General features: G+C 59.2%; 5 protein-coding genes across 5 annotated transcripts; all 5 read left to right on the top strand.

Moving 5' to 3' along the window:
* Window positions 1-2,010: 2,010 nt before the first annotated feature.
* On the top strand, window positions 2,011-5,751 carry LBRM_16_1380 (conserved hypothetical protein; the record flags this gene model as incomplete). Its single annotated transcript, XM_001563690.2, has 1 exon — window positions 2,011-5,751. The coding sequence occupies one exon, from the start codon at window positions 2,011-2,013 to the stop codon at window positions 5,749-5,751; it is 3,741 nt and encodes a 1,246-aa protein (XP_001563740.2).
* Window positions 5,752-8,277: 2,526 nt separating this feature from the next.
* Window positions 8,278-8,619, top strand: LBRM_16_1370 (putative cytochrome c; the record flags this gene model as incomplete). The annotated part of the gene is made up of 1 exon (XM_001563689.1): window positions 8,278-8,619. The coding sequence occupies one exon, from the start codon at window positions 8,278-8,280 to the stop codon at window positions 8,617-8,619; it is 342 nt and encodes a 113-aa protein (XP_001563739.1).
* Window positions 8,620-11,146: 2,527 nt separating this feature from the next.
* LBRM_16_1360 (putative cytochrome c) lies at window positions 11,147-11,491 on the top strand (the record flags this gene model as incomplete). The annotated part of the gene is made up of 1 exon (XM_001563688.1): window positions 11,147-11,491. The coding sequence occupies one exon, from the start codon at window positions 11,147-11,149 to the stop codon at window positions 11,489-11,491; it is 345 nt and encodes a 114-aa protein (XP_001563738.1).
* A 3,408-nt stretch (window positions 11,492-14,899) lies between these two features.
* Window positions 14,900-17,962, top strand: LBRM_16_1350 (conserved hypothetical protein; the record flags this gene model as incomplete). The annotated part of the gene is made up of 1 exon (XM_001563687.1): window positions 14,900-17,962. The coding sequence occupies one exon, from the start codon at window positions 14,900-14,902 to the stop codon at window positions 17,960-17,962; it is 3,063 nt and encodes a 1,020-aa protein (XP_001563737.1).
* Window positions 17,963-19,993: 2,031 nt separating this feature from the next.
* Window positions 19,994-21,856, top strand: LBRM_16_1340 (putative diacylglycerol kinase; the record flags this gene model as incomplete). The annotated part of the gene is made up of 1 exon (XM_001563686.2): window positions 19,994-21,856. One exon carries the CDS (start codon window positions 19,994-19,996, stop codon window positions 21,854-21,856), a length of 1,863 nt encoding a protein of 620 aa, XP_001563736.2.
* Window positions 21,857-22,624: the final 768 nt, after the last annotated feature.

Genomic DNA, 22,624 nt, shown 5'->3' with positions numbered 1-22,624 from the left:
TGAGGAAAAGAGGGGCCACGGAGAACTAAGTGATACGTACAGCCTTGCTGAAGCACCGCACGTCTGGGCGCACAGTGAAAGAGTACGCTTATAGACCCCTCCCCCTACCCTCAGCACGCACTTCGGCTCACGCTACTGCTTCCCCCTCTCCGCTCTCATCTTTCCTCTCCTCTCTTCTTGTGTTTCACCTTTGCCTCTTTCACACCCGTAACCTCGATTACCGGCGATGTACACGCACACGCTGGCATATAACAACACACACGGACGCCTTTCGCCTGTACAGACGTCACCAACAACGCTTCAGGTTTCAGCCCTTTGAAGACCATCCGTGACCAGCTTCAACTCAGCACAGATACCCGCCCCTTCCCCTCCTCTCTCTCTCTCCTTCCGCCATTGATCGTACGCTTGGGGAGGTGCGCCTGTAGACAAAGTAGAACCGATAGAAAGAGAAGTGAGGATAACCGAGACTCCTCCCTTCGCCGACGAGGATTGACAAGACCAGAGGACTAGAAAGGGCAGGGACGGCGGAGCGCGGACTCGTTTCTCCCTCCTGATCATACACACTCACACAGGCAGGGGCAGAGGTAGGCACTACTCTCTCTCTCTCTCGCTACATTTTTCTTACGCATTGCCGTAGCACAGGGAGCGTGCGCGAGAACGAGCGGGCAACGTGGGTGCTTTGCTTTTTGCGGCTGCTGTGGTGGTCATCACCGCGGTTGCCGCTGTGATGGTCGCTTGCCATCATCAACTTCCTTCTCCCTTGCCTGTCATTTTCCTCTCTCTCCCCCCCCCCTCCCACCCCCCTCTTTGAAAATCTTTTCTCTCCTCCGCCTTATCTCCATTCTGCTTGGCTGCCTCTGGGCCGGTGTGCAGGAAGGGGAGACATATGTGACGTCGGCCGCATCTCCCGGTAACCCCCGTTTGGCACACACACGCACACACACACACGCACGCACACACGCACACACACACAGCCCCTCCTCCCCCTCCCTCTCTCTCTCTCGTTGCCTTGTTGGTGCGCTTTTTTTCTTCTTTGCATCCCTCGCGTGTTTTAGCCTCTCTCGGCGCGTCTGTTTAGCTGCTGCTGCTGGTGGAGGTTGGGGCTGCTGTTTCGACAGAACCTGTTCAGAGCTAACTTACCGTCTCTTGCTTGTCTCTCTCTCTCCCCTCCCCTTCCACATCTTCGTAGAACCGACCCCCCTCCACCCTCTTCCCCCTCCACTCCCCATCCTTCTCCGTCCAACGACATCGCTCGCGTGCGTGCTGTGCCCTTCTGTGTGTTTGGGCCCTCGCGTGTCCTCCTCCCCCTCCCCCCCATTCCGCTCGTTCTCGGGCGTTCTGCTTTCTCTACTGCGGTCTTCTTCATCGGTCCCCCTTGCCCACCCTTCGCTTCAAGCCGCTCGCTTTCCCCTCCAGCGTCCTCTCCACTGAGCTGGAATGCAGTCACCACAGCTGAGGAACCGGGCCGCGCCATCAACGCTGGCACCCGCTCTGAACCGGGGGAACGCCCCAGACGACAACATTTTGGATGCCCCTGGCAATCTAAACAACACCGAGCGCCGCCGAAACACCGCTCCAGCCGCGGTGCACCTACAAGGCATAGCGCTGCACACGCCACCGCCAACAGCGAGTAGCTCCATAGATGTGGTGCACGTCACGGCGCACGCGTCGAGCGAGACTCGATACTGGAAGCCTGATCGCATAAGTCTCACCTCCGCAGGCAATAACACAGCTGCCGCAAAGCGGCTGCCCCAGGTGGCCAGACCGCTTGCGGCTACCAAGAGCTCTGAGACGACGCACACGAACCCCACCATCTCACGGAGCGCACGGATACCACTGCGGAGCGGCCCGTTCACGTCGCCGGCAACGTTGACCCCCACAGTGCCGCCGATACCGCCCAATGTACTCGCCCCGTGCCCGACCGCTGCACAGCCGCTGCTCACACGCACGCCACCAACGTCATCCAACGTGGTAGAGGAGGCGCCGGCGTCTGTGCAAAACCTGAAGACCATGCAGGATGCCTTGAAGAAGTTCAACGCGCGGGTGCTAGAGGAGAACGAAAAGGAAGAGGCCCGTAAGAACCGCCATAATAGCCGCTCAAATTCGTGGGATTCACTCATGGTCGCACTACCCGTTGCCCACTCACCCTTGTCGGTAGTCTCCGCGCCACCGCCGAAGCACAACCCTCTGCACACCCCACCTAGCAGAGATAACAGTAGAAGTGCCAGCAGCAGCAGCGGCGGCATGGTCCCAACGACGCTCACGAGCGCGGCATCGCTGCCACCGCGCGTGACGACGGTGTCACAGATTTCACCGAAGCCCTCATCGCCTCGCAGCAACCGAGTGACGGCGACGACCACCAGCAGCAACCATTCATCCTCGTCGGTCCCCGCTAGCGTCCCGCGCGGCTCCGCCAACTCTTCGGAGAACGGCACCACTCTACACACGACCCCCTCTTCGTCCTTCTTTGCTCAAGGTCTGCGCTGCGGGCTGCCGCGCACTGTAAAGCTGGAGCAGCAGCAGCTCGGATCCGCCCGTACCTTACAGGCGGCAGCGTCGCAGAGCCATACGCGGCTATCCCCAACCTCGTCATCGCGAGATGAAGTGAACACGCCTCCCATCGTTGACACGCCACGTCCGGCCAAGACAGTAGTTGGTAAACCGCAAATCGAAGCACCCAGGCTACCGCCGTCCCCACGCACTGCGTCGCCGGCTATACCCAACCTCCCAGGCCGTTACGTACAAGTCAGCAGTGCGGACGAGCAGAAGAACTCGCAGTCCACAGTGGAGAACCCATTGATAGGGCCGATGCCGCTAATGCCATCTCCGTCGCTAGTGGTGGGTCCAGTGTACTCGGCTGTTGAGATACAGGAGAGCACATCGCTGTCGACGGGCTCATCCAATGGTCGCTGGGGCCCCTCGAGCGACGCCAAGCGCCCCTCTGTGAGCAGCAGCAACGGCGGACAAGCGGGAGCTGACAAGACCATCACCACCACGCCTGGCGTCAGCCGCGCCACAACCTTACAGCCGATGCGCCAGCCGACGCAGCCCGTACTGCGCAAGAACCATCGCATAGACGAGCTCAACGACATCCGCGAAGAGGCCCCAGCTGAGCAATCAAGCGCCACGCTGTCCCACAACACCCCCGGAGCACTGCCCCGAACTTCGTCGCCCTCCTCCTCGGCGTCGCAAAATTGTGGCGCATCGAACGGGCGCCCACCGGCGTCGCCAAGCCGCTCCGACGAACCCCATGATGCGGGGCCACATCGCCTGTCACATGCCCACTCCAACGGAAGTGACGACAGCTCCCCAGTCACGGAGCTGCCTCTCTTCAGCTCCACCGACGAGCGGCCTGGCAAGTGCAGCCCGAACAGCACGGCAGCGAAGGAGACGGTGGCCACGATCACGGCTCCTAAGTCACCGAAATTTATCAACAGCAGTCCCGCCGCAGAGCAAAGTCCTTCCAGTGCGGCCTCAACGAGGGTTCCTCCATTGGCTAATGGCAGTAGTGGTGGTAGCTTAACGCAGTGCCCAGGCTCTGCGCTGAACCACAGCGGGCGCTACTCACCGGCGCGTGGTAACCCGAACGCAAGCACGTCCGCTGGCCGCCACGCGAACGACCAGCACCAATCCTCCGCGGGCACCGCGATCCCGGACGACGACGCGGAGACAGCCGCACTGAGCTCGTACTTAATGGAGGAGGACTTGAACCTGTCCCTGTCCACGTTCAACAGGATCGGCTCAACGCTCGCCCAGTCGCTGACACTGCGTGTGCTGAACCTGAAGGGCAGCACTATTTCCAGCGAGGGACTGCGCGGGCTGGCAGACATTTCAACGCTCAAGTCGATCGGTGTGTCGCACATGCGCTACTTGACAACGTTAGCGCCACTTGTGACGCCCACGGCGAGGGCGAATGGCCGGCACTGCGGAATCGAGGAAATCGACGCACAGTTCTCATCCTTGACGAACGAGGGCATTGGGGGTTTGGAGAAGCTGCGGTGGCTGCGTCGACTCGACTTGAGCATGACCCCGATCAGCGACGTAACGGGTCTTGCTGCCAGCCACTCCCTAAAGGACCTCTACCTCAACGGCACACGCGTGGACAGCCCAGGCCTCGCCGGGCTGGAACAGCTGCCGACGCTTTCCCTGCTGAATATCGCGCGCACCAAGGTGACATCGCTGAAACAGGTCGCCAAGTCGCGCTCTATTCAGACACTCATCGCGTACAGCTGCCAGATAACGGACGACGGCTTCATTGGGGTCGGCGAGATGCCGCGACTCAGCACACTCGATGTGAGCACCACGAAAGTTACGAACTTGTCGGTGCTGCAGAAGAGCCCCTCCCTGAAGTCACTGCGGGCGCAGTGGCTCAGCCTCAAGAACTGCCACGACATTATACAGCAGCGGCGTGCGCAGATGGATGGCCTAACGCCAGACAACTCCGTGGCTTGGCGCGACACTGAGGCGGGCTTTGCTGGACTCGCGAACATCCCGACGCTCGAGTCGCTTGACATGTCCTTCAACACAATCCGAAGCCTTCACTCGCTCTGCCGCAGTAAGTCGCTCAAGCGCCTCCTCTTGCGCCGCACGCGTGTGGACAATGACGGCATCGGCGGCATCGCTCAGCTCGCAGGGACCCTTGAGACGCTTGTCATTACGAATTTGACAGACATCCTCGACGAGAACGACGAGACTGAGGCCAGTGCAGCGTTGAACGGGGCGAGCGGACTTCTCAGCAGCATTGGGGACATTCATTCGATGCACCGCCTCACCTCCATCGACCTCTCCTTCACGGATGTCTACGACCTGCGCCTGCTGCAGGACCTTCGCACGCTCCGCGAGCTCGTTATCGTCGAGACGCTGGTCACAGTCGACGGCCTACGCGGCATTGAGAAGATCCCTACGTTGGAGACGTTGGACATCTCACAGACGAGCATCCTGTCGCTCCAATTTCTCGCCAGCGGCGCCCCGGCCCTCAAGAGCATCCTTGTGAAATCAAATCGCAATGTCCGCGGCTTCAAGCTTGGCCGTATTGACGAGCTACGCGCGCTGCAACACCTCGACGTCAGCGACACCGTCGTGGAGGATATCGAGGCAGCGCTGAAGTCGGCGTGGCGACTCAAGAAACTCGTTTGGCGGTGGAAAGATCGACGCGACAGCAAGGGTCCAGCGCCGGCACTGGAGTGCTGGGTGACGTCTCCACGCCTGGCGCGCATGAACGCGATGCCGTGTCTAACGACACTTGACCTGACAAACAGCTCCGTGCACGATCTTGCCTTCCTCGAACGATCCACGTCGCTCAAGACGCTATACCTCAAGTGTTGCCGCCTTCTGCGCAACGGCGCCGTAAAATCCCTAGGCACCTTGCCAGGACTGGAGGTGCTCGAGCTGACCGACAACCGCCACATTTCAGACGTGACGTGTCTGCGCACCTGCCGTCGTCTGCGAGAGCTGCACCTCCACCACACATACGTGACCAAGGCAGGGCTAAAGGGAGTGACCGACCTTCCGGAGCTGAAGGTGCTGGACATTGCCAATACGCGCGCCGAGGACGACGTCAAGGACGAGGACGTCAACGGAGCGATGGAACGCAGCCGCCTGCTAGAGGACTCGAATCTACGCGAGGGGAGCACGCTGCTGGACAGCTCCGCGGCCCCAGCCCAATTTCGCGTGCCACGGCGACGCCGCGTCTCCTTCGTCGCCAGCGATGGCAGTGAAGCCGTTCCACGCAAGCCGGACCGATGCGAGTAGGTACCCCTGGCCCTCGTGCGTGGAATCGGGTGCACTGGCAGCGTCACTGGATTCCCACACGCATACAAGCCTATATTCTTTCACGTGTGCGTGGGTGTCTGTGTGCTGATACGCGTGTTCGCAGCTACAATATCCTACGGATGGCTGGAAGTGCTCAGCCGGTCGCTTCCACCCCGCCCGTAGAACACTCGAAGAGAACGGGGAAGACACCGGAGAGGCAGAGACAGCAGAGCCTAGGAAGAGATTGGGGCAAGGAGGGATGGGGACCAGTAACCGCGGCAGCAGTGACGTGCCGGAGGTACACATCTCCAGCGGAGCCCCCCTTCTATCCCTCCCCCAAACACGTTCGAATTCGAATTGCCCGTTGAGCCTCCTGCCGCACGCCCCTATGCGTCTCTCCGCCCGCGCCTTCGTTGGTGCATTTTTCTTTTGGCATTTGGTGTGTGTGTGTGTGTGTTTAGGCTTTGCATGTCTTTGCTGGTGCGCTGTGAACCAGCGCGGCTCTCCCCTCTCTCCCCCTCTCTCTCTCTGTGTGCGTGTACGGGCATGTTGGGACTGATCTTGGGTAGACTATTGGCGGAGCGGATGCGCGCGCCTGGCTGCGCGTGCGGGTGTTAAATCCCCAGCCGAGAGTGTGAGGAAAATACGGTAGGAAGCAAGAGAGGGGTGAGAGAAGGAGCAAGCGGCCGAGTGGCCGCGCACTTGCGTCGGTGCATCTGCTCGCTCTCTATCGTTGCCTTAGTGCCCCCTCCCCCTACCTCCGTCACTCCTGGTGATCACACCCCTCCCCTGTACACTTTCTCTCTCTCTCTCTCTCTCTCACTCTGCGCGCGTGGATCATCACCTCGGCTTGCCATATTCGCTCTCTTTCTAGGCCCCCTGTGCCCATCATTTTCCGCCTCGTTTCATCTCATTCTCCCCTCCCTCCCGTTTTCCCCAGCCCGCCGCTCTTCCTGGCCATGGGTGCGGGTCTTCTCTACGTGCGTGTGGAACATCATCTTTGTTTATCTGCATGTGTGTGTGTGTGTGTGTCTCTGTGTGAAGTGGCGAAGAAGAATTATAGAGAGAGAGGGGGACCTCTTGCACGCGCGTCATTGCCACTTCTCCCCATGCCCTTTACTGATTTATTCTTCAACCAAGTGCCTTCCGCGCTGTGGGTGTATGTGTGCGTAGCGCTACCCGCCTCTCTCTCATACACACACTCACTCAGTCCCTCCCTCGTTTGCTCTTTCCTCCCCCTTTCACCATTCCTCCTCCCACACTTCTCTTGATCGTGTGACGACAAACAGCGTCCATCCGACTTTTCCCATCCGACTTACTCTCTTCTTCTCTCTCGTCTCCCATGTGTGGTGTGGTGTGTGTGTGTGTGTGTGTCGAATAAGTTATGCTTTGAGCCCTCCTCCCTCTCCCCCTCGGCCTCTTCTCTCCTCCCCTTCCCGCACAAACTCCCGCACAGAGCTTCTCCTGAGCCCATTGCAGCGCAACGCTCCTCTCCCCCCCCCCTCCCTTCATCTCGCCAGCGAGGCGGCTTTTACTGCCTCCGTGCTGCCTTACCAGTGTTTGTGGCTGATGCCCCCCCTGCCCCTCTCTGGGGGTGTGCTGCGGCTCCTATGTATCTTTAGGGGCATCTTTGGTTGAGCGGGGGGGAGGGGGTTGTCGTTGTCGCTGTTGTCGAGATTTGGAGAGGCCCCAGCTCATCCAAGGTAGAGTGAGACACAATATGTATCTATGCATATCTGGGTGTGCGTGTGTTCGTTGAGTCCCCTTCCTCCTCTATCTCGCGCTGTTCCTCGCGTCTTGAACATTCCTGTCCGGCGCACTCGGAGCATCGCTACCAAGCGACGCACGGGCAAAGAGAAAGGAAAGGGAGAGAGGGAGAGAGAGAGAGACAGACGTCAGTCAAGTCAGAGACATACAGCGAGACGACTTCACACAGACGACGGCGGAAACGCCTGGAGAGAGCCGAAAAGCAAATGTGGTGAGGCGGAGGAGGATAAAGCGCACATCAGCGCGGCCGCTCGTCTGTCATGGGCAGGCGCGGCAGGAATCTCTTCGATGTCACGCGGGTCTTACGTTTGCGTAGTAGAGGGGAGTGGAAGTGAGTGCCAGCGCTGCCACAGAAAGGCTCACCGCCACCCCTGATACAAATAAACGCTTGACCGTAGCGGCTTCCTGTCACTCACGCTTACCTTCACCCCCGTCCCTACGCTCCCTTACAAGCAGCACACACAGGAATGCGTGGCTTGTACATCTCGGCACGTGTGCTCTAGTCGTATAGGACGTATCGATGCGTCTCTAACGCTCATCCTCCAGCCATCTTTGACTATTTCCCTCTCTTTCCGCTCTCACCCTCTCCGGGGTCTCTGCCAACACGCATGCGCACGTGGCACCCGCTTTATTTCAACTTGCCTCCGCAGCCCTTAACTCCGTCTCTTTCAGGCACACTTCCTCCCTCCCGCTAGCTACACACACGCGCATACCCTTGCTCCACACCACCCCAACCTACACACCCATACACCATTCATCATGCCGCCGAAGGCTCGTGCTCCCCTCCCGCCTGGTGATGTGGAGCGTGGTGAGAAGCTGTTCAAGGGTCGCGCTGCCCAGTGCCACACCGCCACCAAAGGAGGTTCTAACGGCGTGGGCCCGAACCTGTTTGGCATTGTCAACCGAAAATCTGGCACGATCGAGGGCTTTGCGTACAGTAAGGCGAACGCTGACTCTGGCGTGATCTGGACGCCGGAGGTGCTGGACGTGTACCTGGAGAACCCGAAGAAGTTTATGCCTGGCACGAAGATGTCGTTCGCTGGCATCAAAAAGCCGCAGGAGCGCGCTGACGTGATTGCATACCTCGAGACTCTGAGTTAAGGCGGAAAGGCTGCCGCGTGGGGTTTCGTGGTGCGCCCACCCCCTCCCCTCCCCTCCCCTCCTACTCTGCTGGGTTTTGTTCTTAGCGCCGACAGACACGCATACACGCACGATTTGTGTCTTTCACGCCAAGCAAAGGGGGAAAGAGGCATTAACTAGCAATTAAGAGGCTGAACCTCTCCACGGAAGAAAGCAACTGCGATCATGAGCAGCTGGGAGAATGGGGGGAGAGAAACGGAGAGTGAGGACGGAGAGGCCGGAGGAAGCTGAAGACGCTGTTGAATTATGGACAATAAGCTGCCAAAAGGCCATGAATGGGGAAGGAATGTAGAGTCTGGGTCGGGGAAACAGGGGGGAGGAAGTGACAGCGGTGGCCGGATCGGTGGGCCTGAGCTCCAACAAAGATATACAGTGCGTGTGCCACATGTACGGCAACAACACTACCTTCCCCCCTCCTCCGTGTCCATGTCGGCGTTTGCTTCTCTCTGTACCTCTCTCTTCTCGGGTTGTTCCTCCCTCCGCTCGCCGCATCCACTCTCGCCCTCCCTCCTCTCACACAGTTTGCATGGTAGTTCTTCAGCCCAATACCTTTATGCTAACTAAGCCCGAAATGGCAATGAAAGCAGCACGAACAGCCGTGCACATACACGCATGACGCAGGACTGCGCACACATCGTCGAGATGAAGAGAGAATATTTAAAAAAAAAAAAGCATGTACCCTCACCCACACGCCACCACATACGCACCCACACACACACACACACACACACACACACACGCCACCACGATGTTGGTCAAAGGCCGTCTAATCCCCTCCCCTCCCCTGCCCCAAAAGTCGCTACAATACGCACAGGCTCACTGTGTCTCTTCACCTTTGTTTTATTTTCCCTTAGTGTGTCCTTAGCTCCCTTTTGTTTTACTCCGTTGTCGCTTTACTCGTTCGCTTTTCATCTTCTTGCACTCCTGCCCGCCTCCGTCGATACGTGTCCTCTCGGTCTCGGATCGGCCTCTGCGGTGTTCTTGTGTAATGACCACCCCTCTCTTCCTCCCTGAAATCGCACGTGACCGTCGCATTCGCTAAGATACACACACACACACACACACAGACAGAGAGAGAGAGACCGCATCACAGGAAGGGGAAACGATGGCGAGTAAAAGGGAGGGCTCATTTTATGCTTGGGTGGAAGCAGTGCGCACGTACCCCCCCCTCCTCCTCCTGCCACCCACCTTTTGGGGCATCCCTGTCCTTCGTTTCCCTTTTCCTGCTCTTCTGTTGTTGTGTTCGCGTGCTTTGTGTGGTGCTTGCGCGGTATGTGCTTGTGTATCATCGCCCACCTACCCCACTCTCACTCTCTTGCGCTCTTCGATATCCGCCTCTCCGCTCTGTTGTTGTGTGTTGGTGTTGCTGTCGTTTGTGCCTTCATCTCTTATGTGGCAACTATTCAACCATGTCCCTCCTCCATCCCTCTTTGCCAAGCAAGGCAAGCCAAAGTGGGACTACGTCAAATCTTCGATCGATGTAGTTCCACCCACTCACCCTCCACCGGCCCTGTTTCCCCATCTCACCACCTCCATCCACGTGCGTGTGTGTGTGTGTCCACCTCCCCCTCCCCACCTCCACCCCAAACCGTTTCATGAAGAAGCCGGACAGTGGTAGAGGAGAGGCGTGCGTCACGCACACGCACACACTTTCGCGTAGAAACAAGTGAGCCGATGGCTGCGTATGGAGGAGGAAACACCATAGAGCAATAACGTGGCGAAGGGTTGTAGTGTGGAGTGTGAAGTATGCCTGACGGCGAGGATGTTGGTGGGGCACTGGAGTGGCTAGGCGCGCCTCTTATAACGCTGTTACAGATTTGTTTCTAACAAAGTAAAAGGGGAAAAAACCTTCGTGCGACTCAGACAGGCGCAGACGCATTCGTCAAGAGAAGACAAGGGCAGGAGGCTGGCTGCTGCATTGACGATGTGCCGCTCTGCTCGTTGAGTCCCCCTCTCTCCTCCCCTCAGCGGCTCCCACTTTTGCTCTCTCCCTCTCTCTGTGCTGCTGCTGCTGCCTATCGCTCTGCATCACTGTGTATGGGGGGGTAGGGGGTGAGCATGCGCCTCTTCTCCTCTCTTTTCTGCCCTGCTTTCCGCATCTTGCTGCAGGCAGGGGGATGATTGACTTCGTGAGGAACGAGGTGAGTGAGCTGCGCGCGTTCAAGTGCCCAGAAGCCTATGAAAGGGGGGAAGGAAAGGAGGCTGCTGTGGTGCCTGCCTTGACAAACAATGTCTCCATACAGTCTTGGTCGTTCTCCTTCATCCTCTATCTCTTGCACTCACCTTCCGAAACCCCTGTGATCTCTCGCGGTTGCTTCGAGTGGCATCGCCACCCACAAATGCACGTGGCACCCGCTTTATTTCAACTTGCCTCCGCAGCCCTTAACTCCGTCTCTTTCAGGCACACTTCCTCCCTCCCGCTAGCTACACATACGCGCATACCCTTGCTCCACACCACCCCAACCTACACACCCATACACCATTCATCATGCCGCCGAAGGCTCGTGCTCCCCTCCCGCCTGGTGATGCGGAGCGTGGTGAGAAGCTGTTCAAGGGTCGCGCTGCCCAGTGCCACACCGCCACCAAGGGAGGTTCTAACGGCGTGGGCCCGAACCTGTTTGGCATCATTAACCGCAAATCTGGCACGATCGAGGGCTTTGCGTACAGTAAGGCGAACGCTGACTCTGGCGTGATCTGGACGCCGGAGGTGCTGGACGTGTACCTGGAGAACCCGAAGAAGTTTATGCCTGGCACGAAGATGTCGTTCGCTGGCATCAAAAAGCCGCAGGAGCGCGCTGACGTGATTGCGTACCTCGAGACTCTGAAGGATTGAAATGACGATACTCCGCTTGTCGTCAGAAGTCAAGAGCGCAGGATTCGTCAAGAAGCCAAGTCTTCGATCTATGCAATGGTATGGTCGCGCTTCAGTCTTCTTGTTTGAAGGCGCCATAAGTTTCATATCTGCGCCTTTCTCGCTCTCTCCTGCGTCACCCTCTCCCCCATTCTCCGTGATGTGAAAGGGGGGGGGGGGTGCAGCGCCTTCTCAGGAATGGAAGCGGGTGATGACCCTATATTTACCCGCGCATCTCTTCTACACACCTGCGTGCGTGGGTGGGTGCTGCAGTAGTACTGGCGCATACACCACACGTGCCTCCGTCTGTCTGTCTGTCTGTCTGTCTGTGTGCCGCTGCTGCTGCTGCGTGTTCGCAATGGTGTGCTCTGACCTCGTCGCCTTCCTCCTATGCCTGTGTTTCCCTTTCCCTCATAGGCCACCCCCTACTGTCTGTGCTGTGTTGCCCCCTCCACCACCACCCCTCGCTCAACATGGGTGGGTGTGAACAGGCGCACAGGGCTTTGCACACCCGATGCACACAGCCACGCGCGTAAGTGAAGGAGAGGGAATGTGTGGGAAAGGGAGAGGCGCGGTAGGGCGAGTAACGAGGGAAAAGGGGATAGTGAACGCGACGTGAAGTGGGGGAGGAAGAGGCTTGACACGCACACAGACAGAGACCACCTCTCGATTTCTCTGTTGATCTCTTCGTTTGCTTCTCTCGTGTTCTTCGATTTCCCCTTTTGTTTCGCTGTTCTCCAGTTGCGCAGTAGACGTACGGCACGCACACGCACACGCGACGGGCCTCCCTCCACGTGAGCGACCAGCACGCACACAGACTGAGACCACCTCATGTCGCCCTAAGCGAGCCAATATGATGGGGGAGGGGGGGTGAAATGTCGATGGAAATGGACAACACGGCTGCTATCAAGAGCGAAACGTACAGCTGTCACCTCTGTGTAGCACCAGAGAAGAGACGGAAGAGCGGGGGGACACTGGAAGCACGCGGAAAGGGGGAGGCGGGCGTAAGGCTGGACTGAAACGAGAGAGTACGCATATATAGTGCGCATGGGCAAGAGAGTGAAGGTAAAAGGAAGGAGGGAGACATTGTTGTGTTTTTTCGTTGCTTCGACTGCAACTGCACGCACGTTGTTGATGGTCATCTCCGTCTCCTGTACTCTCTCTCCCTCCCGCTCGTGGTCGTTTCCTCTTTCTCTGTGATACTCTTGTCTTCTTTTTGGCAGGAAGAGCTGAATGCCTGCTGGGGTTGTTCTTACAGCGGTGGTCTGCCTCGACCACCACCACACTCAGGCTCTTATCTGTGTCGCTGAACTCCCACCTTTCCTGCCGGTGTTACCCCCTCCTCTCACCCAATAATGTTTTGCTTCCTCTCCTTCGTGCGTGCACATCAAAAGGCGTACAGACGCCACCACCGCCCGCATCCCTTTCATCCTCCCCCCATCCCCCCCCCCCCACACACAGGCACACAGGCACACACCGTCACTTGCCGTTAAAGGAGCAACGCGCCAACGGCACACATTTCTGTGCCTTTCCTCTCTCTCTTCTCTCCCTCTCTTGGTGCGCGTGTGTGCCTGTGTCGTGTACATCCTCGTGATTCACTTATTCACGTGCTTCTCTCTCAAGATACCTGCGGTTCACATCTTTATCTCTTCCGCGCGCACGTGTCCCCCCCCCCCCTCTCCCTCGCCTCCCCCTCCTCACCATCACCTATTTCGATCTTCTTTACGGGAAGAAGAGCACGCCCCCCTGTATCTCTCTCTCTCCCCCCCCTTCGATCTCATGCTCCGTACATCTCATCCCCGCGTGTCCCCCTCTCCTTCTCCTATACACACCACCCACCCACCCCGCGTGTGTTGTGTTGTGTTGTAGCATCTTTCGCTTATTGTACACTTCCACTTATCGGTCACAACTTAGAGGACTTAGCCTTTACTCTTCGGATTCGTTAAACCTTCAGTGTCTCGCTCTCACCTCGCCACGTCTCCCTAGCGCGTGTGTGCATGTGGGTGTTTTGTTTGTCGGCGTCTCTACCTGTTCGCTCCACCGTTGTCTTCTAGGCCGCCTTTCTCTTGTGATCCGGGTGTGCGGGTGGAGAGAGGGAGGGTCAAGTGGAGGTAGGGACGTTACACACGCCACCTCCGCCCGACAAACCTACGCACATGTGCGACGGAGTCTACTAGAGGGGTAGGAGTGCAATTCAGTGCAGTAGTGGTGTGAATACTGAGCGGAGAATACAGCAGAGGAAGTGCACGATTGAGAGGCAACGCAGACCCATGCGCCCAAGAGTTGGAGAGAGAGGGGAGGTCGCCATCCACACCGTTTGGGCGAGTAAAAGAAGCGCAGAACACAGCTCAGCTCAGGAGGGGGGATCTTCGTGGCGCACCTCTTGCCAACCCACCCCCCCCCCAAAAAAGGGAGGGGGCAACGCACGCGCGCAACCCACATGTAGCCACACGACGGTCCAACCTACAACCCGTCGTTGCGCTTCGTGAGGAGTGCGTGTGTGCGGATAAGGGTCGCAGAGAAGCGCCTCTTCTGCGGGAGCTGAGAACCAAGAAGGGAGAGGAGGAAAGAACAAAGAGGGACCACCAGACAATGTTGCTGACCGCGCCGCGCGGTCAGGACAACATACCTCTCTTCCCCCACTCCACCCCGACCTCTCGTTGGCTTGTTCCCATGGTTTGCGTATGCATATGTCCTCCTCCAACACTCCTCCCTACTCCCGTTGCCCCCCCCCCTTCTCCTCCGCACCACCTCCTCTTCCTCCCTCTCTCACGCCGCTCCCTCCTCTTCGCGCTCCCCTAAAAAGCACACACGAAGAGCGTAGAATATAAAAAGTGCAGCACCGGCGCACAGGCTCGTCAACCCGGTGTGGGCTCCTCATCGCTCCTCACGTCCCTCTCCTCCCCATCCTCATCATTCTCTTTCTCCACCAGCGGCACGCGCCCTAGTTGGCGGGAAAGGGGTCGCTGATCACCAGCGCAATCCCCTTCCCCTCACACACGCACACATGTGCATGCGCCACAGCCACTGCCACAGCCCCCCCCCTCACTCCTTGGCACAGAGCACGCGGCGTTGTATCCTTTTCAGAGGCGGTACTCCCACTTTTTAGTCGACTCCGTTAATTCTTCTTTGGACGTGGCCATTTGCGTCCTGCACGTGATCGCTTCGGTCTCCTCCCTCTCCCCTCTTCATAGGCTTCTCGCTTCGGCATCTCTGGAGCGGTCATCGGTGACGAGTACTGAGCCCGGTGCTCATGTGGGAACTCCGCGAAGCGTGAGCACCTACACATACAAACATCGAACGCACTACCGAGTTCTATGCCAACGTGGCGTTCAAAAGGGCGAGAAAGCAGGAAAACACAGCTGAGCGTAGTTGTACTTTGGGGCGAGGATGTCGTACGACACAAACCTGCATCGCACCTTCGACTACCAGCTCTCCCCTGCGCCGCTGCGCATCATCGACTGGGCCCCGGTTAAGTCGATCGCTCGGTCAGTGCTTCAGCCGGGTCGGGGTGCCAAGGCGTTCACGCTCGTCAGTGACGCCACATCGAACGCGCCCTCCGTGGCGGCAACGTACGTGCAGCAGGAGAATCAGCAGCGCGTGCATGGAAACTGCGGGCCCTCGGCCACAGTCGCGGCTACAGCCGATTCGGCAGCGCCTGGGGTGCCGCTCTCTGTCATAGGGGAGTCAGCTGCGTCCGAGTTCCCAAGTCTCTCCGTGGCGTCGCCGTATGACACCCCCGGAATGAACAGCGGCGCAGCAGCCGCGGCTGGAGGAGGTGGCGGTAGCCATACGGAGCTCTACACTCTCCAAGTAGAGGATGCCCTGGTACAACAGCAGCAGCGACAGCAGTTGGATACGTGGGCAGCCACACCCGGTGAACTGGCCGGAGGGGCGACCATTGGCAACGCCGCGGCAACACCAGCGGTACTGAAGCACACGCTAGCCCCCTCGGCTGAGACAACGAGCGGTATGGCAGTTCCTGCAACAGCCGTATTGGCAAGCAGCTGCTGCAATAGCGCGCAACGTACTGGTACCTCCACGCCTGCGACCATCATGGACAGTGCACAGCGGTTACGCGCGTCGCCATCGTCTTCGGTGGCGCCCTCGCTGCTGGCGAAGGGTGTGTCACACTACAGCGCCGCGGGCATGATGTACGGCTTTGACTCGGTGTATCACAAGGACTCCTTTGGCGTTATGACGGGCCTTGTCACCGGTGCTGGATATCACCAGGTGAACACGTGTTATCGGCAAGAGCAGTCGTCACCACCGCGGCGTACAGAGAAGGCAAAGGGCGAGCATGGGTGTTGGACTGGGGTAGCAGCAACAACAGCGGGGACTTCACAGACTTTGGCTACGGTGGCTTCTCCGACACTGCAGTCTGGATCGATGCCGAACTCTACTGCGAATCGAAGCTCCTCGGAGCAGGGGCCTAGCGGTGCCGTGGACACCGTGGTGGGGACCAGCGCAGTGGAGCTGCAGGCAGCAGAGGCCACTGTGCCGCCTTCACCGCCCACCCACAAGTCGTGGCTGGGGCCGGTGATAGCCTCTCAACGTCACGGCCACCTGCAGATCTACAACGCGCTTCAGCTGTTCTGGTACTGGGGGGCGCGACGGTGGACCGGTGTGCTGAACGTGCGTGTAACCCCGCTACCGGCCACTGATGCACTACTGCCCGTCTGCGAGTACGTGGCACGCACAGTGATGACGGAGTGCTCGATTGTAATCGACGACCCCATCATGTACATGCACGGCTTTGTCGTGATGCTCGGGCGGCGCACACGGACTGCGGAGGAGCTGGGCAGCGGCCACAGCACCGGTGACTCTGCCTCGAGAGTCGTGGTGCAGAACTGCAATGGGCTCTACCAGTCAGAGCCTTCTCAGGATCAGGTAGGGTCAAGGCACCCCCTCGTAGCAGCAGCAGCAGCGTCTCTCACGAGCGGGGCCGCCGACACGGCCACCACAGGTACTCGACACCATCCAGCGGAAGGAATTGGTCACTTCTCCACGTCACCCGCGTCAGAGGAACACAGGGACGCTGAAGATCAGAGGGTCGGTATGTTCATTGGGGGCACCTCGGCCGAGTCACCAGGCAGCGCAGGCGTAGCCAGCAGTCCGCCCTCCCCTAAAGAGACCCCATCGCCGCCGCACATGCACTCACCTTCGATGCCTTCGGCACGGCACCGACTCAGTAATCCTCCCACTGATCGCACGCCCACTGACTCGGATCACGAGCACAGTGCAGCGCACTGTAACGCCGCCGTACCACCAGGCACCGCCACCAACAACACAGGCGTGGTGCCGATGCCCGAGTGGCTCTACTGGTACCAGCGGTGCATGCTAGAGACGACAGATGAGTGGCTCTGGAACCGCGCTGCGTCTGAGGTGGCCGATGAGGCCTCGCGCTCCGCTACACCGTGGTGGAAACCGCGTCACATCAAAATGGGCGTTGGGCTCGCGCTTCGCTACCGCAAGCCTCGCGGGGTGAATGTGTATTGGGGTTGGAGTGCACGAGTGGGACGCGGCCTGCACTTCTCTGGTCACATCGATGTTCTGCGCCGCATGAGCTGTGCAGTCAGCTCCACATTCGGGTTCCTTGACGTGAGTGTGCGGCTCCGCGTGAACCTTGTCACACTTCACCAGACGGCCTTGGATGCGGGTGTGTGTTGGCGACCCATGCCGCAGGTGCCGGAGTTTGCCGTTCGGCTGGCGACATCGGCCAACGGCACGACCCTTGGGGTAGAGATGGCGGACGTGGCACCCAAGCTCTACGGCCCTGTGATAGGGCGGCTGTCAGATTGGCGCTCGCGGCGCCACCACGCAGCGACAGCTGAGCCACATGCTGCGGGTATAGAGAAGGGCGGGGAAGCGTGCGTGGTCGTCGCAATACCCGATGTCGCTGAACTCCCTGCCAACTCTGACCAGAGCAGCGTCTGCGGAGGCGCTCCTCCTGGAGTGGCAGACAGCAGTCGGGAAGATCTAGTAGGGCTTCTGCCCATCACCTGGCACTACTTGAAGGGCACCGGATCAACCATCACTTCCGCCTTCTCAACTGTCAAGGCTGCCGTCATGAACACGCTGGCAGCCGTGCCATCCGCAAGCAGCAGCACTGGTAGTAGTGGCATTGGCGGCAATGGGGCGAACACTTCTACAGCACAAGGTAATGTGCCCGATATGCGGCGTCCACCTGTGCCGCTCTCCGCGACCCCTATGTTCAGCACTCCTGCAACGCCGTCAACACTACCAGTGAAAGAAAAGCTCTCCCGCATCGCGCTCCCGGCTGGACAGGCAAGTCTGCGCTATGCCCGAAACGCCTGGCACGCGCTGGTGGACCTTGGATGGCTGGAGAAGATGTTATCCACATCTCACGTGAACGTGTCGATAGGCGTGACGTCGGAACCGAGCGACCGACACCGTGAGTGGGGTCTGTTCTTCATCATCAGCGAAAAGTGAAGTGGCCTGGTGGGCCCTGTAGCGGAGGAGAGGGACTCAGGTCCCCCCTCCAGAAGGACGATAAGAAAGGAGCAGCTGCACTTCCCCCCCCTCCTCCTCCTCCTCCTGCCTGTGCAGTCAGTTTGCAGGGGGGGGGGGTGCCGCAACACCCTCGATTCCCTCGCTCCCCATGCCTCTCCTTTTGGAACTCCTCGGCGTATGGGTTGGCGGGACTTGCAACGGCCCGGCCAGCGGCTAGCTGTGCGGGAAAGTGCTGGTATCCTCCTCTCCTTGGCACGTGTCGCGCCGCGGGGGATCGGTTGGGAGGGGGGAAGGCGGGAAAATTTGATTCCGTCCGATTTCCTGTTTGGCAAGGGGGAGGGAGGGTCACGCCTCTCCCGCCCACCACACGCGTATGCCACACACACACACACACACACCTTTCCCTGCCCCCCCCCGCCACCGCCAAAATGCACAAGGGGACTCCCTAATAGCCAACCACCAGCGACGGTGTGCTGATGGCCAACCATCAAGAGAAAGAGAGGAAAGGGCAAAGGAGACGCCAAATGCCAGTGACACCGAGAGCAGTGTAATGTGTAAGAGCTCCATGCGCGTCACGCACGGCCGCACGAGGTGTGCGTGTGCGCTCGAAATAGGCCTCACAAGAGTAACACACATGATGGTAGGTCCGAGCGCTTGTTTGCCCTCAGAGTCCCCCCCCCCCTCCTGAGCGACTCTTCTCTCGCCTTGGCAGGCCCCTGTGCTGCACTCGTGTCTGGTGCAGCCCATACCCACCCACAGAGAGCGAGACGGGTGGAAGACCACAATCACACACACACACACACACACCTCGTCTCGCCTTCCACCTCTGCTACGTCCGTCCCTCACACACACCTCCTCTCCTCTTTACTCGTCGCCCCTCTCTTCTCTTTCTTTGTCCTTGGGCACCTCGCAGTAGTGTAGCGATCTGCACTGCGTACTATACGCATCTATACACCCGGACTATTGAGCTCACGCACCACTACGGGCGCACGTACGATTTCTCTCCTCCTTCCACCCCACCCCACCCCACCCCCCACACACACACACGCATTCCTTCCTTCTGACCAGACACGTTCATTCTCAGTCATTTATCGTTAGTCGTGTGAGCATATCCGCGCAGTGGTAGGACAAAAAGAGGCTCCCTTGAGAGACACTGCCTACTAAGCTGAATGCTTACATGTTGTACGCGCGCTGCTGATCGTCTCAACCACACGCGTGCGCCTCCCCCCCCGCGTCTGCCCGCCCGCCTTTCCCGCTCGCTCTCTTTGTGGTTTGTTTTACTTTGGCATTTGCGGTTTTACCCGCAGTAAGCGCACCGTTGCCACGCGCCTGTCGGTGCTACCCCACGAGTTCCACATTTGCTGCTGCTTGGGTGGTGCCTTGGGCAATGCCCCCTGTCGCTGTGTTTCTCATTCATCCTGTGCGTTTCCTTTCGCTATCCCTCCCTCCCTCTCTCTCTCTCTCGTATCACTTCGGCGCTGGGCTGGCTGACTGACTGTGTGCGTGGGCCTACACTTCACTTGTGCGTCTGCCGGTGTGGGTGCCCTTGGAGAAAAGGGGTGGAAAGAGGGTGGCACCCGTTGTCTTCGTCGTCATATCTCGCGTCTTTGCGTAGAAGTGCGCACAGGCTCTGCTCTTTGTGTAGGACTACACGTACGGGCAAACACACAGGCGAACCGCCACTGTGGTGATCTCCAGCGGACTTTGAAGTAGAAAAGCACACCATTTTCACCTTGCTGACCCTAGTGAAGCATGATCAGCGAGACGAAGCCCGCTGATCAGCAGTCCTCGCCACCAGCGGCGTCGGCGCGCCCCGCTGAGTTTCAGAATGACCGTATCAACGGTCGCGAGGCTGTCTTGAGTTCGAGGTCAAGCACCACCTTTGAGAATCGGCTGGACAAGGATAACGGCGAGTCCTTCTCGTCTCCCGAGGAGCGCTCATTTGATCCTGCCGGTCTCGATCTTGGCGCTGGCGATTCGCATGGACTCGGCCGCTTTCCCTCAAAACCGATGGCACATACGATTGTGTCATGCAGAGGACGGGCCACCGACGTGCCCACCGAGGATGGCGTGCCATCCGTTCCAGCGACGCCTGGGCAGCTGGCAGCAAAGACCGCTCGACGCTTTGATGGTGCTGCTTCTGCTCCCGACCTCCCGGCCCAGTCCCCTGAGCAACTTATCGACCAGTACGGCCGCTACTACGACAGCGACGTGGAGACGTCGTATCACTACATGGCGGCATTCATAAATCTTGACTCCGGTGAAACAGGGATAGGCCAGGCGGTGCTCGATAGCTTGCGCGACGTGCTTGGCGCGAAGCGTGTCATGGTACTATGCGGGGAGGTGTTCACGAACCCCGCCTCGCTACGTCTCCTCATCAAGCAGCAGGCCGTCATCTATCACTCCCCTGGCCGGTCGCCGCGTCAGCGGCGCGGCACCGTCGTTGCGGCCGGCGGCGACGGCACCGTGTCATTCATCATGACGCAGCTGGACCTCGTGCGCCGCGAGCTCGAGGCCGAGTTTCAGCCCTTCCTCATCTCATCTCAGCAGCAGGTGCAACTAAACTCTGATAACTCTGTCTTCTCCACGTCTAGCGTGTGCGACGTGACGCTGCATCCGTACTTCACGATGCCTGCCCTCGCCCCGCTCCCACTGGGTACCGGCAACGATTACAGCAACTGTGTGGGCTTCGGTTGTGGCTTTTCACCCATCGCGAAGGGCTGGTGCGGACTGGGGGCCCTGTGCAAATGCAGCGGCGACGCCGACGCACAGGTGGCCGTGGCCTTGAGTGATGCGGCGAAGGCCCCGTGCGTGAGCTTCGACCGGTGGGAGGCCTCGCTGGTACCGCTGCGAGTGGCGCAAGCAGCGGTGTTGTCCGAGTCATCGCAGGCAGCGGCTGAGGCGGCACAGAGGGGTGCACCCTCTGCGCTGGCCCTTCACTCGCCGCTGTGGAACCGCTCAGCCCGGCCGAGAAGCGTGGCAGATGCAGTGTGTAACGTAGACTGGGCCAAAGTGCACGCGAGCGGTCAGTGCGTCACGCACGGACTCATCAACTACCTCAGCGTGGGCTTCGACGCCTACGTGGTGAAGAAATTCGACTCCGCCCGCCGCGCTCACCCAGCGGTGTGCAGCACTCGCGCACAGAACAAAGCCGTGTACGGTGTGATGGGGATCAGAGGCGCACTCAAGTGCAAAAAGCTGTGCAACATCATACCGATGGTCTGCGTGCCGCGTCCGAAGCTGAGCAGGGTTGGCGGTGGCGCCGTTGCGACGAGTCGCATGAGTAGCACACGCGACTTTGTGGCGTTGCAGCTTCCCTCCATGACCAAGGCATTGGTGCTAACCAACGTGAACTGCTACTCTGCCGGCACTCACCCGTGGAACCCGCAGAGCGGAGAACTGTACTACCGCCCCGTCACGATCCGCAACGGCAAGGTCAGGCCGTCAGTCAGGACCACCACCAGCGGCGCCGCCGGTGCAACCCTTCCAATACCGACCCCTCGGCCGGTGACCATCAACGACGGCGCCTTCGAGCTGCAGGCGATGGGCGGTGTGCTGCACTATACCTCTCTCGGCATTGGGCTCAGCAACTCCACCAAACTTGTTCAGACGGACGAGATGTTCGTCTTTGTCCTCTGCACTCCGAATGATCTGCACTTCCCGAGTGGCCAGTGCTCTACCTACACGAAGCTGTACATGAAAGACAAGTACGAGTCACGCATCGAGTCGGACGGCGGCGTGCGGGCCAGCTTGAACGTGCAGATCGACGGCGAGCCAATGCCACGTATCGCGGAGTCGACCATTATTCACGTACGACGGCAGCCAGGGGCGCGCGTACTTATCCGCTGCCGCAGTCCCAGCGTCGTTCAGTGAGGCTTTCGAGGCAGAGGGGGGGAGAAGGACATGACGGACGAGCTACATAATATTCAAAGATTCCATCATTAACCCTTTCCCTTGCTGCCCCGCACTGCTATGCTCAGCGTATGGTGGGGGGAGGGACTTTTCGCTGGGTATGGTGCCCGTGGGGTCATTTCTGTTTGAGGGCACATGCACGCGCGCAGTAGTCTCGCAGGTGCGGTGAGTGAGAGTGCGAGCAACGCCAACGAAAGGAGTGAGGGAAAGCGAGAGAGAGAGAGACGCCGTGTGCGGACTGGGGTTTTGCACATTCCGCCTCCCCACCACCACCACAACAACAACCAGCGATGTGTTCTCATTGCTGTAGCGACGTTCAGTCAGCCCACGGAGTAGGCAGGGCAGCTCTCCCTTGGTGTGTACGTGGGTGTTCGTGCTTGGCCTCTTCCAGCCCACTCGCTTCCATGTCGAGTGCATCAATCCGCGCTGCCTCTTCCTCTTTTCCTTTGCTGCTGTTTTGCTGCCCATCTACACGTGTGAGCGCATTCACATCCCCTCTCTCTCACGATCATCCTCATTTTCCCTCTCCGGCCCTTCTCAACGCACTCTGGACACTGTGCGTGATACCGTAAGCATGCACACGCACACAGACGCGTGTGTGTGCAGCCTTTGTCTTCGCTCTCGTTCACCTCGCTTCTCGTTGCCGCACTGGCGGGGGAGAAAAAAAAACGTGCCAGTGCTTATGGCGTTCCGATAGCGGCGTGTCGCGCGAAATTCGACCCCGCGAAC

The sequence above is a fragment of the Leishmania braziliensis genome, chromosome 16 (genome assembly GCF_000002845.2).
Source record: "Leishmania braziliensis MHOM/BR/75/M2904 complete genome, chromosome 16".
NCBI classification, from domain to species: Eukaryota; Euglenozoa; class Kinetoplastea; order Trypanosomatida; family Trypanosomatidae; genus Leishmania; species Leishmania braziliensis.
Note: the sequence above shows the minus strand (reverse complement) of the source record. Positions and strands in the feature narration are given on the sequence as shown.